The following is a 15,978-nucleotide window of genomic DNA, read 5'->3' as shown; positions in this document are numbered from 1 at the left end:
CATGTTTGTCAGTTCAATCATCAGGGATATCAATGAGCTCATCAACCAGGAGAACATCGACAACCCTGCTTCGCCGGAAACACCAGCTAACCTCACGTATTTACCAGTCCATCTCCGTAATAAGCTGTTAGATGCCGCTCACATCACTCCAGGCATCTGGACATCCAGGTAGCAGGCTGACCCTCTCGCCCCTAAGTCAACAGTACTATTGGCCTAACATCTCCCAGGATGTCTCTAGGTACGTGAGAGGTTACTCAGTCTGTGCCATCACCAACACACCCAGAAAACTTTCGGAAGGTAAACTTGTAACCTTACCTATTCCACAATGCCCATGGTCTTACCTGGGAGTCAACTTCATGACAGACTTACCCAGATCACAGAACAACAACTGTGTCCTAGTAGTTGTAGACAGGTTCTCCAAGGGTTGCAAGTTGATACCCTTTACCCAAACTTCCCATTGCCTTCGAGACTGCAGAGGCTCTATTCTATCACTCTATTCTATCTTCCGCAACTTTGACATCCCAGAAGATATTGTCTCAGACCATGGGCCACAGTTCATCTCGATGGTATGGAAAGCCTTTTTCATACTCTTAGGAGTTACCATCAGTTTATCTTCTGGATATCATTCCCAAACCAACGGTCAGACTGAGGGTAAAATTCGTGAGATCAGCACCTACTGCCATCAGTACCAGGACAGCTGGAGCCGCTATCTCCCAAAATATGCCCAAAAGTCCTCAATCCACCACTGGTCTCTCCCCATTCCAATGCACTCTGGGTTATCAATCTCCTAAGCTGGTTTGGGACTCAGCTTACGTGCAGCTTCAACAAGCCATCAGACGTCACCAAGCCCAAGCTGACCATCATCATTCAGACCCACCTGAATACCAACCTGGTCAGAAGGTCTGGTTATCTACAGTCCGCACACAGTAATCCTAATAATGTGAAACATTTATTCAGTGCCGAAATAATCAAATGGCCAAAGATGCAAAGATACAAACGTTTCGGGCTTAGCCCATCATCAATGTAATTAGTCCACCTGACTCTGTGACGTAACTTATATATCTACGTATCCGCTACTCAGAAAATACATACCATGTTTGCTTGTATAGAGTGTCTCTAATGGTAGATCACAGAACTTACATTTGAAACTTTTGAATGCAAATACACTTCTTCAATTTCTATTGAAATGCAACCTGATTAATCATGAATATCGTGTATGGACATACAAATACGTAGATACACAAAACATATATAGTCATATAGTTCCCCGAATTATCAGAAAACAAATTATATAAAAAAACTACTACTCGAGACATCTGCCCTCGTCTACCCTGCTCCCAGACCCCGAGGGAAACCTCTCCGCCGTGTACATCCTTCTCAATCGGCATCAAAAGCCACCTCAGGAGGAGGGGGTACTGTCAGGATCCCATCACAGAACCTTCCACATCATCATTCACTTCTCCCACTTGTTCACATTCCCCTGAGTACTAATCACCTCCACCTGTGTCCCATCAGCATATCCATTTAAAACACTCACCCTCACTCTCAGTCCCCGTCTGGTCTTATTACAAGAACACTAGATTCACCCGCTTCACTTACCTGAATCTCCCTATGCTCTTCATCTACTCCGTCAGTTCAGATCTTCATCCTCACCTGCAACAGAAACAATGTTACCCTTAGCTTAGTGCTCATACAAACTGCCTATAACCATTACTCACCTGCTTGCTTTCCAATACGTGTTTTAATAAAGAACATTTATATTATTACCTTCAGTCTGCTTCCTGGTTCCATACGTGACATGCAGATTGTGTTTGTCTATTGTTGTGACCTAGATGAGGATCGGATCACATTTTATGGCAAATTAGTGTAGAAAACTAGTTTATTCCTAGGGGTTCACATACTTTTTTCTGCCACTGTATGTTGTCTCACTTTTTTCATTCACCTCAGCCCACGACTGCTATTATGTTCAAAAGTTTAGGGTCACTTGCTCATTCTATATTCAAATGTTTTTACATTTTAAAATAATAATAAACTAAAAATAACACAAATGTACTTAAAGTGACACCATGTAATTTTTCAACCTTCATAATACATTTTCAAGACCCTTGTGATAGTACATCGACTTTAAATAGGTTGAATGACATGTCTACCATAGCCTGACGGGGTCTGTATCACTTTTACTCGTATTTTAAAACTTAGGGTTTGTGGTAGTAACCAGAGCACAAAAAAAACTACAAAATTCGACTGCTTTACGGCATACGTCACTTCCTCCACACAATTTGTTTTTAACGTGAATTTTGCTGGAGGCTACTTAAGGAGTGTAGAGAGCAGTTTCTATTATGTGACTCTGTGGCACAGTCTTTAGTGTCACGGACCTATGACACGGGCGACCCGGGTTCGATTCCCCTTTAAGGCAATTTTTTATATAAACTGTTGTTTCATACATAAATGCGATGTTCTTTATAATTACGGCGATTATATTGCATATAGTTCCCTGTATTCAGATGCTGTGTTCACGTATTTACCTTTCTTTTTACTGTGTCTATGATATTTACATTACAATCCAGGATGCTATAGCACTCAAACTTGCTCACAGTGTAAAACCAAACCCTATTCATTCACCAATCAGATCCGAGCGTTTCTCTCTTCTCTTTTCCTCATTTGCTGCGTTCCGCTGTCACCCGCGTGACGTATTACAAAGCGGCAGACCTAAACGCATCGGTTTACTTGGATTTGGAGCGATTTTCACACAAAAAAGAGGAATAACGAGCGCCATTGCGGAAAATCCTGGTGGCGAGGGAGAGAGAGAGGATGCAACAATATTTGTTTGGAAAAAGGCAAGGAAATACGTCTGGTCGTTTCTGAATTGGAAGGCTGCAGCCTCCGGAGGTCAAATATGCAGGCTGCACACGTCATCAAGCCTGGGTTATTAAGGTAAACTGAGCATTACATTCGCAAGTCATAAGCATACTGCAACAATTTACGATTAACCAAGTATAATAGTCAACTTTGTAATTGTTAATATTGTGAAATAAGACAGTCTTGATGACGTATTAGAAATACGACATCCGGAGGCTGCAACCTTCAGATTGAGAAATGGCTTCTGCCACGACGAGTTCCTCATCAGAAAGTTGTAACATGACTGCGTTTCTCCCTGTTGTCTCAAAATGTTGATCGTTTAGCATTTTAAATGTTTAGTTTTTAGTTTAGTTTTAAGGTTGGCCAGTTCCTTTCCTTTGCGACAGTGCTGCGGCGCTTGTGGGCTCTAGGGGCGCTAGAAGTGAAAAATATGTGTCTAGCACCCCCTAGTGGCCAAAAGTTTCATGGTGTCCCTTTAAGGTCATTTTATAACCGACCAAGTATAACCGATTAACAAATTTCATAGATTATTAAACTTAATAAATCTGGAAGGAATTTAGAGACATAGGCTGTCATGTTCACTAACACTAATGTAAAAAGCCCTTTCATAGCAGATTTCTAATATGTTGTAAATGTAATTGATTTATCCTATGTAAACAAAATGTCATTTTATTTAGCTTAAGTAAAGTCAAAGTCCTTTTGAGGAAGCAGATATGTTTCCAGGCAGTTCTTTTCAGCCATGCAAGACTATGACTTGCTGCATGTAATTTTTTTAGACCGAACCCATTTATTGTTGTTGACTACATGCTTTAAGGATCAATAAAATGACACTAAAATGTTTTAAATAATACAAAGATGAAGCAATGATTGACAAATTATTAATACAAATGTATAATCATTGGTGTAGTCTTTGTGAATATACGTTCTGTGAATGGGCTGATTTGTATGAATTTTTATGATCTCATTTGTACATTTTTGTACAATTTGATTTCGGACCCAGTGACGTTGGTATTAGAGGTGGCCGTTAGGGATGGGGTTTCATTCCTTTGTTTCAGAAAATCAGTACGTTTGTTACAAAACTTTCACAATGAAAGCAAATTGTACAAAATGTAAAAAAGTTATGTTTTCTGATTACATTTTATGCTTGACCACCTTATAATCAAGAATTACCTTGAAAAGGTCCTGAAAAGCCTCCCTTTTAACTTTAAGTTTCCAGTGGTTACAGAGATAAGGAACCCTTAGTTTGTACAATCAGCTGCTTTATTAGAAAGCAAACCGACAATGCAAAATCTCTTCAGGGCAAAATGTGACTAAATATTTTAATATATTTCTCTGATGTTGCAGTAACAGTTGGTCAAACAGATAATTAAATTTTCTGGTTGAACAAAGTGGAAATGCACACATTGGTTACCAGAATGTAGGCCTTCTTTAATTTTAACCCATTCTCACTGTGTTACAATCTTATTGTGAAATGATACCGACCTACAGTAAGCTATGAATATCTAGAAAACAGAGAACAAGTGTACAGAAGTGTTTTTGCAAGCCAAGGCCTCCTAAATTTAAACCAGAGGAAGTTTCATAATCCACTACTCTGATTTTCCAATGTTCACTGCAAAAGCATCGTTTGTGTGCACACTTCTGTGCTTAATTGTTTCGGGAACAGTGGTTTGTAATGAACAGAACCACTTCACAACCTCTTTAGACAGAGATGGCCCCCACCAGTCGTCTTTACCTGAATGGACGTGCATTCTCCACGTAAGGCCTTATCTTAGTATTACTCACTGTTGTCTGTGTTTTTCTGCTTCACTTATAATATATATTTCTTTTTTCTGCTCAAGTTTGCATGGACCAGTTACTGATGAACCAAACACCTCTCCCTTATACAGCTATGATGACTACTACAGTGACGTTCTTGATCCATCTGTGTTATCCTGTGATTATGGAGGTCATGCATCCAACATCCTACCTGTGTTATACTCTCTGTTCTTCGTTTTGGGCCTGCTGGGTAACCTGCTGGTGTTATGGGTGATGTTGAAGGGTGTAAAGCTGAGAAGCATGACTGACATCTGTCTCCTGAACCTGGCTTTAGCTGATCTGCTGCTGGTCTCCTCTCTCCCGTTCCTGGCACACTATGCCAGAGATCAGTGGGTCTTTGGAGGCCCCATGTGCACCATGGTTTTAGGCATCTATCACATTGGATTCTACAGTGGGATTTTCTTTGTTGTACTGATGAGTGTTGACAGATATTTAGCTGTGGTTCATTCTGTGTTTGCTTTGAAAGACAATACAAAGATATATGGGATCTTAGCCAGTGTGGTCATCTGGATCATTGCTGTTGCTGCATCGTTTCCTGAGCTTATGTACCTGAAAACCTATGAACACAATAATAAAACATACTGTCAGTCTTATCCAACAGATGATCAGAAATCTCATCTTTATGCAAAGACTGTTGGTATCATTAAAATGAATGTTTTAGGATTAATTATTCCACTGTGTGTAATTGGATTTTGTTACTCAATGATTCTTCACAGACTCCTAACAGTTAGTTCTTCCAGGAAACAGGCCATGAGACTTGTCATTTTAGTGATGGTTGTCTTCTTCTGCTGTTGGGCTCCATATAATATTGCAGCTTTTGTGAAAGCATTGGAGCTAAATGAACTGTTAGAAACATCCTGTGAAAAAAGCAAAGCAATCACTCTTAGTCTTCAGATCACAGAAGCTCTGGCTTACTCACACAGCGGCCTGAATCCCATTCTCTATGTGTTTGTTGAAGAGAAATACAGGAGTTACCTTTTAAGACTCCTGAACAAAACACCCGTCAGCAAATTACAGTTCATCAAGAGTTGCCTTACACAGGTTTCAGGATCTGTTTACTCACAGACTTCCAGTGTGGACGTGAGACACACAGCAGTGTGATTGAAATCGAGATCCCAAAATACCATTACAAGGGCACCTGTTTGACAGTTGGGGGGTGTTTGAAGGATATTTTCCATTCCTTTTGTGAGTTATTTTACTTTGGTTATCTAGTAAGGGAATGTTTATGGTAGTTCTGGTCACCATAGAGTAACATGGGCAGTCAAGATCAATGATCAATAACACTTTAACTTATATCAGAGGTAAAATAGCGAAGATTGTGATTGGGTCTCCTGGGTCTCACTGTAAAAAAATCACTAAAAAGTGTTTATACTGCACTGTGCAAAACTAATGCAATATTAAAGGCACTGCATATAAAGGCAGAGGAAATCATTATTCTACACTGTAAAAAGTTTAAAAATCTTACTTCAATTGATAACACCTAAAATATTTAAACATTTTCAACTTAAGTGAGAAAATTTAAGTTTAAAAAAAACTGAGGGATGATGACAAGTCGTTTTTTTTAGTTGATCCAACTTTTCCTTTTTTACAATGTAAAGACAATTTGGTTTGATAAAGTTTTTTTTTTAACTATTTCCATTTCTAAACAAGCTTATAAAACAAATTAACTCCACAATAAGCATTATATCCTGTCTCTTATGTGTGAGGAAAAACGTTTGGGTGCTTAAGACCTGTCACGCATTCCTCCATTATTTAAGTATTAAAAGTATTTTAATTTTTCAAGTGATTTATGAATAATACATTTCTTAACACTTGTTTTTATGCATGCATAAAGTGTAAAACAAGAAGGGCATAGCCATGTCAAAAATGTGACCAATATGGTTTATGTGGTTGGCTTGCCAGCTTGTTGTGACAAAATGAGGATATAACGCAGAGCTAGTTCTTCTATACTGTGAAAAAAATATTATGGTGTGCTTTCCTGGATAGGGCTTATACTAGTCTCAGACTAAAATGCATGTTCGAGCTGACACAATTTATAAACAACTTGCACTGACTATTGTTACATATATTAGTTGCAATGTTTTGTCTAAAGATGCACACCAGTAATGTTTTTGTAAAGTATGTTTGTAAAAACAACTTAAATGTCCTCATATAACTAAGGTTTAGTCCTGGATTAATCTAAACCCTGTCCGGGAAACTGTCTCTATATGTGCCTTCATATATTTAATGAAATAAAATGATTAAACTATATATTATATATTCCTAAAACTATGAATTTTTGTTTTTTCTAATCCAAAATCTGAGTTAAAATAACAAAAATGTAAGTAATTCTAAATGAACACATTGTTGAGTAAATTCAACTTAAATTGTCATGTTTAATTTAATTACATTTGTAAGGAGATTAAATTAATAATGTTGTGTTGAAACAATATGAATGATTTAAGTAGACATAACTAACCAGCATGCGTTGCATGGGACTGCATTTGGAGAGAGTACATTTTTAAATTAAACTATATTTCAAGAGTTTGTGCTTCTTCTTGGGGTTATGTAGTTAACATTGTTCAGAAGAGTGGTGCTGTGGCATGATGATAATCATGATGATGTGTTAAAGTGCATCTATTTCATTTGCTAAAAAAACTTTATTTTGTGTATTTGGTATAATACAATGTGTTTGCGTGGTTTATGGTTAAAAAAACACATTATTTTTCACATTCCATATATTTTTGTAGCACCAGATATCCGACCTTTCTTTAAAACACTCTGATTTTATACAAAGCTCATCGATTTGAAATGCTTTGTCTCCCTGATTGGCCAGCTATTCTTTACGTTGTGATTGGCCTGAATTCCACTGACGTCAGCCGGAAATGTGACGCTCCTTACCATGTTTGAAAGATTCTGTCGCAATGCAATGCAAACAGGAGTTAACTTACAGGCGGTGAGTCCAAGTGGGAGTAATCAGGATAATGTCGGTCTTGTCAACGTCAACAGGCCCAAGAAGTAAACTGTTGCCTACAATCCATGAGTTTGTTATAGTCCAAGAAAAGAGATTTACGTTTGAAATGATAACTTGCTTAATCGTTTACTTTGGGGTTTGTACCTTTTGCATATGCTTAGCAGGTACTAATACACACTTACACACCAAAGGAAATATAAAATCATGAATCGGATCATAGTTGCCCTTTAATTCACTCAATGAGCCATAACTGTGCTAATGTCAGTACTGAGAACAGTCTCTTCCTGTTTGCTTATCATAGTATATATACACAAGAGATATCCCGCAGACTAATAACTTGCAAAGTATTAAATTAATTTATTGCGACGTTTCGACCGTAAGATCCTCTTCAGGCATATGAACATGATAATGGTATCACAAAGTATTTTAAAAATCTAATTTAAGATTTTAGGTAATTATACATGTTTTAATCAGGACGATTCCATTAAAAAAACACCTTAAAAATAATGTTATGTGTAATATTGTTACTATTTTTTTTAAGTTATCTCTTTGAAATATCTCTTTTTTACAGTGTAATTTTATTTAACTTAATTTAGTAGATTTACTTAATTTCCATATGTGTGAAATTTACTTTATTCATGCAAAAACTAGCTAAATAAAAATTTTACATACGGAGATGTGATGGCTCGGAAGAATATCCTGTCGTAATAAACCAATCATTACATGTGTTGTGTTGTGCAATGACTCAAAGTTGTTGTCTGTGTTTCTTTCTGACTGTCGATATTAAAATATGCTCCAGTCGAGAAACATTTTCTAAAGTGTGTGTCACTGACTTAAACCACATTGATGGCATTTACATCTGTTCAGGACTTTTATAGCTACTGGTTTTCCCTTATTATTTGGTCCAAGTAATTCATATTAAAGCTTTTTTTATAAATCTCTTTTGTAATTAAAGTATATATATATATATGTATATATATATATTTGTTTTTTGTATTTTGTATTTAATCCGACGATAAAAAAAACATTTGAGTCAAATGACCTGAGATCTTTAAATGGTAGTGTGTTAGGAATTCGGTCATGTCACATTGCCATTAGATGTCCAGTAAAAGACCGGGTCCACCGGTAGTTCAGGAAGTACTAGTGGGCCATCTTCCTTCTTTTCTCTGTTCTTGCACTCATTTGGACATTTCTCTCTCCTTAAAGGAGCACAACCATCAGGTTCTGGCTCTGCTGGTTTCCGTGGAGGAGAGCAACTTCATTGATTCATCAATTATCACTCACTGCACTCCCCGGGTAGGTCTAGTTGTGTCAGGCATCTCAAGAGATTGAGATGCTAGTGATGAAATCACCTCATGACCACATTATTTTAGGGCATCCCTGGCAATTGGTCCAACAATTCTATTTTGGTTCATGTCTTGGTCCTGTCTCTTCTCCTGTGTCTTGTTCTTCTGTGTTTCAGGTGGAGGCGGCTGACCTGTCCGGAGTGCCAGGGAAGTATTAGGATCTCCGTCTGGTTTTCTCCAAGTCTCGAGCCACATCTCTTCCTCCTCATCAGCTGTATGACTGTGCCATCGATCTCCTCCCAGGCACTACTCTGCCAAAGGGTCGTTTGTTTTCCCTGTCTGATCCTGAAGAGAGGCTATGGAGAGATACATTTAAGAATTTCTCAAAGCTGGTCTCATCCAACCCTCCTCATATCCAGTGGGTGCAGGTTTATTCCTTGTGAAGAATAAGGATGGCTCCCTGCGGCCTTGTATTGATTATCGAGGTTTGAATGACATCACAGTTAAGAACAGGTACTCCCTCCCTCTTATGTCATCTGCCTTTGAACTCTTGCAGGGAGCACAGGTCTTCACCAAATTAGACCTCCGCAACGCTTATCATCTTGTTCGTATCCTGGAGGGAGATGAGTTAAAAACTACTTTCAACACCCCTATGGGACATTTTGAATACCTGGTCCTTTCCTTTGGGCTTACTAATGCCCCTGCTGTTTTCCAGGCTCTGGTGAACAATGTGTTAAGAGACAACATCAATAAGTTTGTATTTGTGTACCTGGATGATATTTTGATTTTTTTCCCATCTAAGCAGGTCTGCAGAGTTCTTCAACGGCGGCTGGAGAACCGGCTCTTTGTCAAGGCAGAGAAGTCAGTTTCGTTTCTGGGCCATATTATTGCGGTGGGAGAGATCAGACCCGAACCTGCTAAGGTAAGGGCCATTGCCGAGTGGCCAGTCTCTGACTCCAGAAAGGCTCTGCAGCGATTCCTGGGCTTCGTCAACTTCTACCGGCAATATTGGGAACTTTGACAGGTAGCTGCCCCCCTTACAGCACTCACTTCCTCTAAGGTTCAGTTTAAATGGAATGATAGAGCTCAGCTTTGATAAGCTTAAGTCCCGTTTTGTCACTACTCCTGTGCTTTCTGTTCCAGATCCTGACCTCCAGTTCATTGTTGAGGTGGATGCTTCCAATGTCGGATTAGGCACGGTCTTATCTCAGTGTTTTCTTAAGGATGGGAAGGTGCCTCCATGTGCCTTTTTCTCCCACCAGCTCAGCCCAGCCAAACGCAACTATGACATAGGGAATCGGGAGTTGTTGGCAGTCAGGTTGGCATTGGATGAGTGGTGCCACTGTTTGGAGGGAGCAGTACAACCCTTTCTGGTCTGGACGGATCATAAGAATTTGGAATACATCCATTTAGCCAGGAGGGTTAGTTCACGGCAGGCCCACTGGGCACTCTTCTTCGGCTGGTTTGACTTTGGCCAGTTTAACTTTTCCTCTTGTACCAACCAGGCCCCAAGAATGAAAGCCTGGTGCCCTCTCTTGTCTTTTCGAGCCTCCAGAGGGGGATACTCCGATTGAGACCATCCTCCCACAGGGTGTGGTGGTGGGCTCTCTCTTGGGGGGTTGAAAGGCGTGTCAGGGAGGCTGGTCGAGAAGTTAAAGTGCTGGGGGTCATAAGTCCAAGCTGGTCTGTCACCCAAGTGTTCTTAGAACGATGGCTGCCATCCTTCAACATTACTGGTGGCCTTCTATGCAGGTAAACGTCAGGCAGTTTGTGTTGACTTGTTCAGAATGCTCCTAGAACAAGAGTTCTAATCAGCCTCCTGTTGGTCTGCTCCAGCCCCTTCCTATTCCCTCTCGTCCATGGTCACATATTGCTCTAGACTTTGTCACAGGGCTTCCCTTGTCGAGAGGTAACACTGTTATACTGACAGTGTTGGACCGCTTCTCCAAAGCAGTTAATTTCATCCCACTTCCCAAACTCCCCACTGCTAAAGAGACCACTGAAATTATGGTTGAACAGGTTTTCTGTATTCATGGTCTTCCTGTTGACCTGATTTCAGATTGGGGTCCCCAGTTTGTTTCACCATTTTGAAAGGAGTTTTGTCGACAGATCGGGGCCTCTGTGAGTCTGTCATCCAGTTTTCACCCTCAGACCAATGGGCAGTGTGAACGAGCCAACCAGGATCTTGAGCGAGCCCTTCACTGCCTGTCTTCTCAAAGTTCGAATTCCTGGTGTCAATAACTACGTTGGATTGAGTATGCCCACAACTCCTTATCTGTGGCATTGAGAGATATGTCTTTAGGAAATCAACACCTTCTGTTTCCTTCACAGGAACCTGACACTGCTGTTCCATCTGCCTTTGTCCAGAGGTATCGTTGCACCTGGAGGAAGACAGAGAAGGTACTGGCCCAGACCTCAAGACGGAACAAAGCAACCGCTGATAGACATCAGACCCAGCAACCCACCTATATCTGTGGTCAACAGGTATGGCTTTCCACCAAGGACTTGCCTCTTAGGGGCTCATCTTGTAAGCTAGCTCCTAAGTTCATAGGACCATATTTCTCCTGTTCTTTGTCGAGTTCACCATGTTTTTATGTGTCCATGGTTAAACCTGTGTTGTCTTCTCCCCACAATACTACTGTCTCTGCCCCTGCCCCCCTCCCCCACTCATGGTGGATGGCTCTCCTGCCTATACTGTACAGAGAATCCTGGATTTGCGACGCCATGGCAGGGTTTTTCAGTACCTGGTGGACTGGGAGGGTTACGTTCCTGAGGAGAGGTCATGGGTTTCTGGCCATAACATCTTGGACCAGTCTTGCTCTGGGACTTCCGCTGGCATCATAGTGACCCTCTCCCTGGGACATCTTGTGGCGTCCATGGGGGGAGGGGTTCTGTTAGGAATTTGGTCAGGTCAGCTCAGTAATGAACCATGGCTGTGTGTTTTTGAGCACATGGTCTTTGTTTGGCATGTGCTTGGTGTCTCGTTTGTTACCCCGCCCCCTTGTTGACCTTAATTTCTTCACCACACCTGTTCCCAATGATTAAACACCATTTATATTCTCCTCATGTTTCCCTTTGACCGTGTTGTTATATACCAGCATTGCTGATCTTGAAGTTAAGTTTCTTCAAGTCCGGTTGTTTTTCCAGTTTAATCTTTTTGTTGTTACGTTGTTTGGTTAAAGTTTAGTTTTGGCCATTGTTTAGACTCCTTGCCTTTTGGGTTTTTGCTGTGTTTTTTCTTTTTGCTTTAGTTTGGCCACCAGTCTTATTCTCTACTGTTCATCAGTCCGGTTGAGCCTCCATGCCTCTTCAGTCCAGTCGGCCATCTCTACCTCTACTCTTCAGCCTAGTCTCTCTGCCTCTTCAGGTGAGCTCTCACCACCCGGGTCTTATAGATGTTTTTCTCTGCTGGCACTGCTGTATGCTGGTTTTCCCATTGGCCTTGTAGTCAGCTCTGAGGATCTGGGTTCTCCGCTGGTCATCTTCCTGATTTTTCTGCCTGTCCATCTGATCCTGGTCGTTTGGCTGAGCTTTAAAAGACTTTTTCACTGTTTTGCCACTCTATAAATAAAATTGTGTTTTACCTGCAATTAAGTCTCTCTCTTGTTCCTGACAGTAATGTATAAGTTCCATAAGCGTTGTGATCTTTTTTGAATTAGCAAATTAATTGATGATTATTTATGTTGTGTTGGGGTTATTTTTGGTGACTCGATAGTTGAATAGAAATTACACACTTTTAGCATCTTAACGATCAAAACGTAACTTTATGTGACACATAGAAACCATTATTATTAATGCATTGCCGTCCCTTCAAACAGCTTAATGCACTTTGTGAAACTGGTTAAGGCAAAGCCTCTTCCTAATTTTGACCAGTGGAAGTTTCATAAACTGAAATGCTTTAATTTTCCATGTTTACTGCAAAAGCTTTTTCTTTTTGTGCACATTTCTGTTCCTAACTCACAGTGGCTTGTACTTAACAGGACTGCCTCACAATCTATATGGACAGAGATGGCTACCACCAGTCTTCTTTACCTGTATGAATATGCATTGTCCAGGTGAGGCCTTATCTTAGAAACACTTGGAACGTTACAGTTATTGATGTTTACTCACTGTTGTGTTTTCTGCTTCGTTTATAATAAATTTTTTCTTTCTGCTCAAGTTTGCATGGACCAGTTACTGATGAACCAAACACCACTCCCTTAGATAGCTATGGTGACTACTACAGTAGAGGTCTTGATCCATCTGTGTTATCCTGTGATTACGGAGGTCATGCATCCAACATCCAACCTGTGTTGTATTCTTTGTTCTTCGTGTTGGGCCTGCTGGGTAACCTGCTGGTGTTATGGGTGATGATAATGGGTGTAAAGCTGAGAAGCATGACTGACATCTGTCTCCTGAACTTGGCTTTAGCTGATCTCCTGCTGATCTCCTCTCTCCCGTTCCTGGCACACTATACCAGAGATCAGTGGGTCTTTGGAGGCCCCATGTGCACCATGGTTTTAGGCGTCTATCACATTGGATTCTACAGTGGAATTTTCTTTGTTGTACTGATGAGTGTTGACAGATATTTAGCCGTGGTTCACACTGTATCCTCTTTGAGAGTCAGAACAAAGACATATGGGATTATAGCCAATGTGCTTATCTGGATCATTGCTGTTGCAGCATCGTTTCCTGAGCTAATGTACCTAAAAACCAATGAACACAATAATAAAACATATTGTCTGTCTTATCCAACAGATGATCAGAAATCTCATCTTTATGCAAAGACGGTTGGTATTATTAAGATGAATGTTTTAGGATTAATTATTCCATTGTGTATAACTGGATTTTGTTACTCAAGAATTCTTCACAGACTCTTAACCGTTCGCTTTTCCAGGAAACAGACCACGAGACTTGTCGTTGTAGTGATGGTTGTCTTCTTCTGCTGTTGGGCTCCATATAATATTGCAGCTTTTGTGAAAGTATTGGAGTTTAATGAAGTCATAGAGACATCCTGTGAAAAAAGCAAAGCAATCACTCTTAGTCTTCAGATCACAGAAGCTCTGGCTTACTCACACAGCTGCTTAAATCCCATTCTCTATGTGTTTGTAGGAGAGAAATTTAGGAGACACCTTTTTAGACTTCTGAACAAAACCCCCGTCATCAGATTACAGTTCATGAAGAGTTGCCTTACACAGGCTACAGGATCTGTTTATTCACAGACTCCCAGTGTGGAAGAGAGACATACAGCTGATGGATTGAAATAGAGATCCCAAAATACCTATTTTAAAGCACCTGTTTGACAGTTGGGGGTGTTTGAAGGATATTTTGCACTTCTTTTGTAAGTTATTTTACCTTAGCATCCAAGGGTGTGTTTCCCAAAAGCATCGTTAGCTTACTATGGTGGTTGTTACCAATAAACTCAATCGAAAATCCCTAAGTGCGTCATAAGACGGAGTTACAAGGTCACCTGCAGGACAATCGTCAAATTACACCTTAACTTTACTCCTGTGCAATGACGATAATGTAATGTTTTTGTATGTAAATGTATTTATTTGGTTCTTTTGTGTATTGGTTTAATATAAAAATGAAAGAAATCAAAATAAAAAATGTTATCAACCACAAGGTTCTTAATCCATGATAATGTTCACGTGTGTCTCACTGTCTTTCATCTATTTTTGTAAATTTAGAAGGGAATGCTTCATATACTTATATCAGAGGTGAAATTGCAGTTATTGTGCTTGGGTCTCCTGGGTCTCACTGTAAAAAAATCACTAAGAAGTGTTTTTGATGCATTGTGCAAAACTAATGCAATACGAAAGACACTGCATATAAAGGCAGAGGAAATCATTATTCTACACTGTAAAAAGTGAAATATACTCTAAAAATCTTACTTCAATTGGTAACACCTAAAATATTTAAACATTTTCAACTTAAGTGAGAAAATTTAAGTTGAAAAAAATTCACATTTTTAGGAATTACCAATTTAAGTTTTTCATAGTGTAAGCTCATGAAATTATAATTTATTCAAATTAAGTTTGAGAAAGCTTTTTTATTATTTCCATTTCTAAACAAGCTTATAAAACAAATTAAATACACAAGAACCTTACATTATATCCTGTCTCTTATGTGTAAGGAAAAAAGTTTAGGTGCTCAAGACCTGTCACTCATTCAGTGCATTATTTAGCTAAATACTAAAAATTTTTCTATTTTTCGAATGATTTACGAATAATACATTTCTCTCTTAACACTTCTTTTTATTTCCAATTTGTTTAACTTTTATTATACATGCATAAAGTGTAAAACAAGGAGGGCATATGCATGTAAGAAATGTGACAATATGGTTTATGTGGTTGGCTTGTCAGCTTCTTTTGACAAAATGGGGATATAACGCAGAGCTAGTTCTTCTATACTGTGAAAAAATGATTATTATGCGCTTTCCCGGATAGGGCTTATCCTAGTCTCAGACTAAAATGCATGTTTGAGCTGACATCATTTATAAACAACTTGCACATATAGTAATGTTTTGTCTAATAACAACAGAAATGTGCACAAAAGGAAAAAGCTTTTGCAGTAAACATGGAAAATTAAAGCATTTTAGTTTATGAAACTTTCTGGTCAAAATAAGGAAGAGGCTTTGTCTTGTGAAAAAGAACTTAACCAATTTTACAAAGTGTATAAAGCTGTTTGAAGGGACGCCAATGCATTAATAATGAATCAGTAATGTTTTTTTGTAAAGTATGTTTGTAAAAACAACTTAAATGTCCTCATATAACTAAGGTTTAGTCCTGGATTAATCTAAACCCTGTCCGGGAAACTGCACCTATGTGTCTTCGTACATTTAATGAAATTAAATGATTAAACTATATATTATATATTCATAGAACTATAAATTCTTGTTTTGTCTAAACCAAAATTTGAGTTAAAATAACACAAAAATGTGTAATTCTGAAATTAACACATTTTTGAGTAAATTCAACTTAATTTATTATCTTTAATCCAATTACATTTGTAAGGAGACTAAATTAATAATGTTGTGTTGAAAGTTGAAGAGGAATTCGCTCTTTTTGTGGTTTTGTGGGTGCC

The 15,978-nt window shown here is 39.1% G+C and overlaps 2 protein-coding genes across 3 annotated transcripts; both read left to right on the top strand.

Annotated features, from left to right (window-relative positions):
• The first annotated feature begins 4,213 nt into the window (after positions 1-4,213).
• LOC129449090 (C-C chemokine receptor type 5-like) lies at positions 4,214-9,019 on the top strand. 2 transcript variants are annotated; one of them, XR_012371437.1, is made up of 3 exons: positions 4,214-4,614; positions 4,698-5,859; positions 8,834-9,019. XR_012371437.1 is itself a non-coding variant. In XM_055211856.2 (2 exons), exons 1-2 carry the CDS (start codon positions 4,568-4,570, stop codon positions 5,773-5,775), a joined length of 1,125 nt encoding a protein of 374 aa, XP_055067831.2. In that variant the 5' UTR covers positions 4,214-4,567; the 3' UTR covers positions 5,776-7,139. The 2 variants fall into 2 exon arrangements, 1 of the variants encoding a protein (XP_055067831.2); XM_055211856.2 differs by lacking the exon at positions 8,834-9,019 and having other exon boundaries at positions 4,698-7,139.
• A 3,125-nt stretch (positions 9,020-12,144) lies between these two features.
• On the top strand, positions 12,145-14,313 carry LOC129449089 (C-C chemokine receptor type 5-like). Its single transcript, XM_055211854.2, has 3 exons — positions 12,145-12,280; positions 12,894-12,968; positions 13,073-14,313. Exons 2-3 carry the CDS (start codon positions 12,922-12,924, stop codon positions 14,157-14,159), a joined length of 1,134 nt encoding a protein of 377 aa, XP_055067829.1. The 5' UTR covers positions 12,145-12,280; positions 12,894-12,921; the 3' UTR covers positions 14,160-14,313.
• The last annotated feature ends 1,665 nt before the right edge of the window (positions 14,314-15,978 follow it).

The sequence above is a fragment of the Misgurnus anguillicaudatus genome, chromosome 10 (genome assembly GCF_027580225.2).
Source record: "Misgurnus anguillicaudatus chromosome 10, ASM2758022v2, whole genome shotgun sequence".
NCBI lineage: Eukaryota > Metazoa > Chordata > Actinopteri > Cypriniformes > Cobitidae > Misgurnus > Misgurnus anguillicaudatus.
The sequence above is the reverse complement of the archived record's forward strand: the minus strand, read 5'-3'. Positions and strand labels throughout refer to the sequence as shown.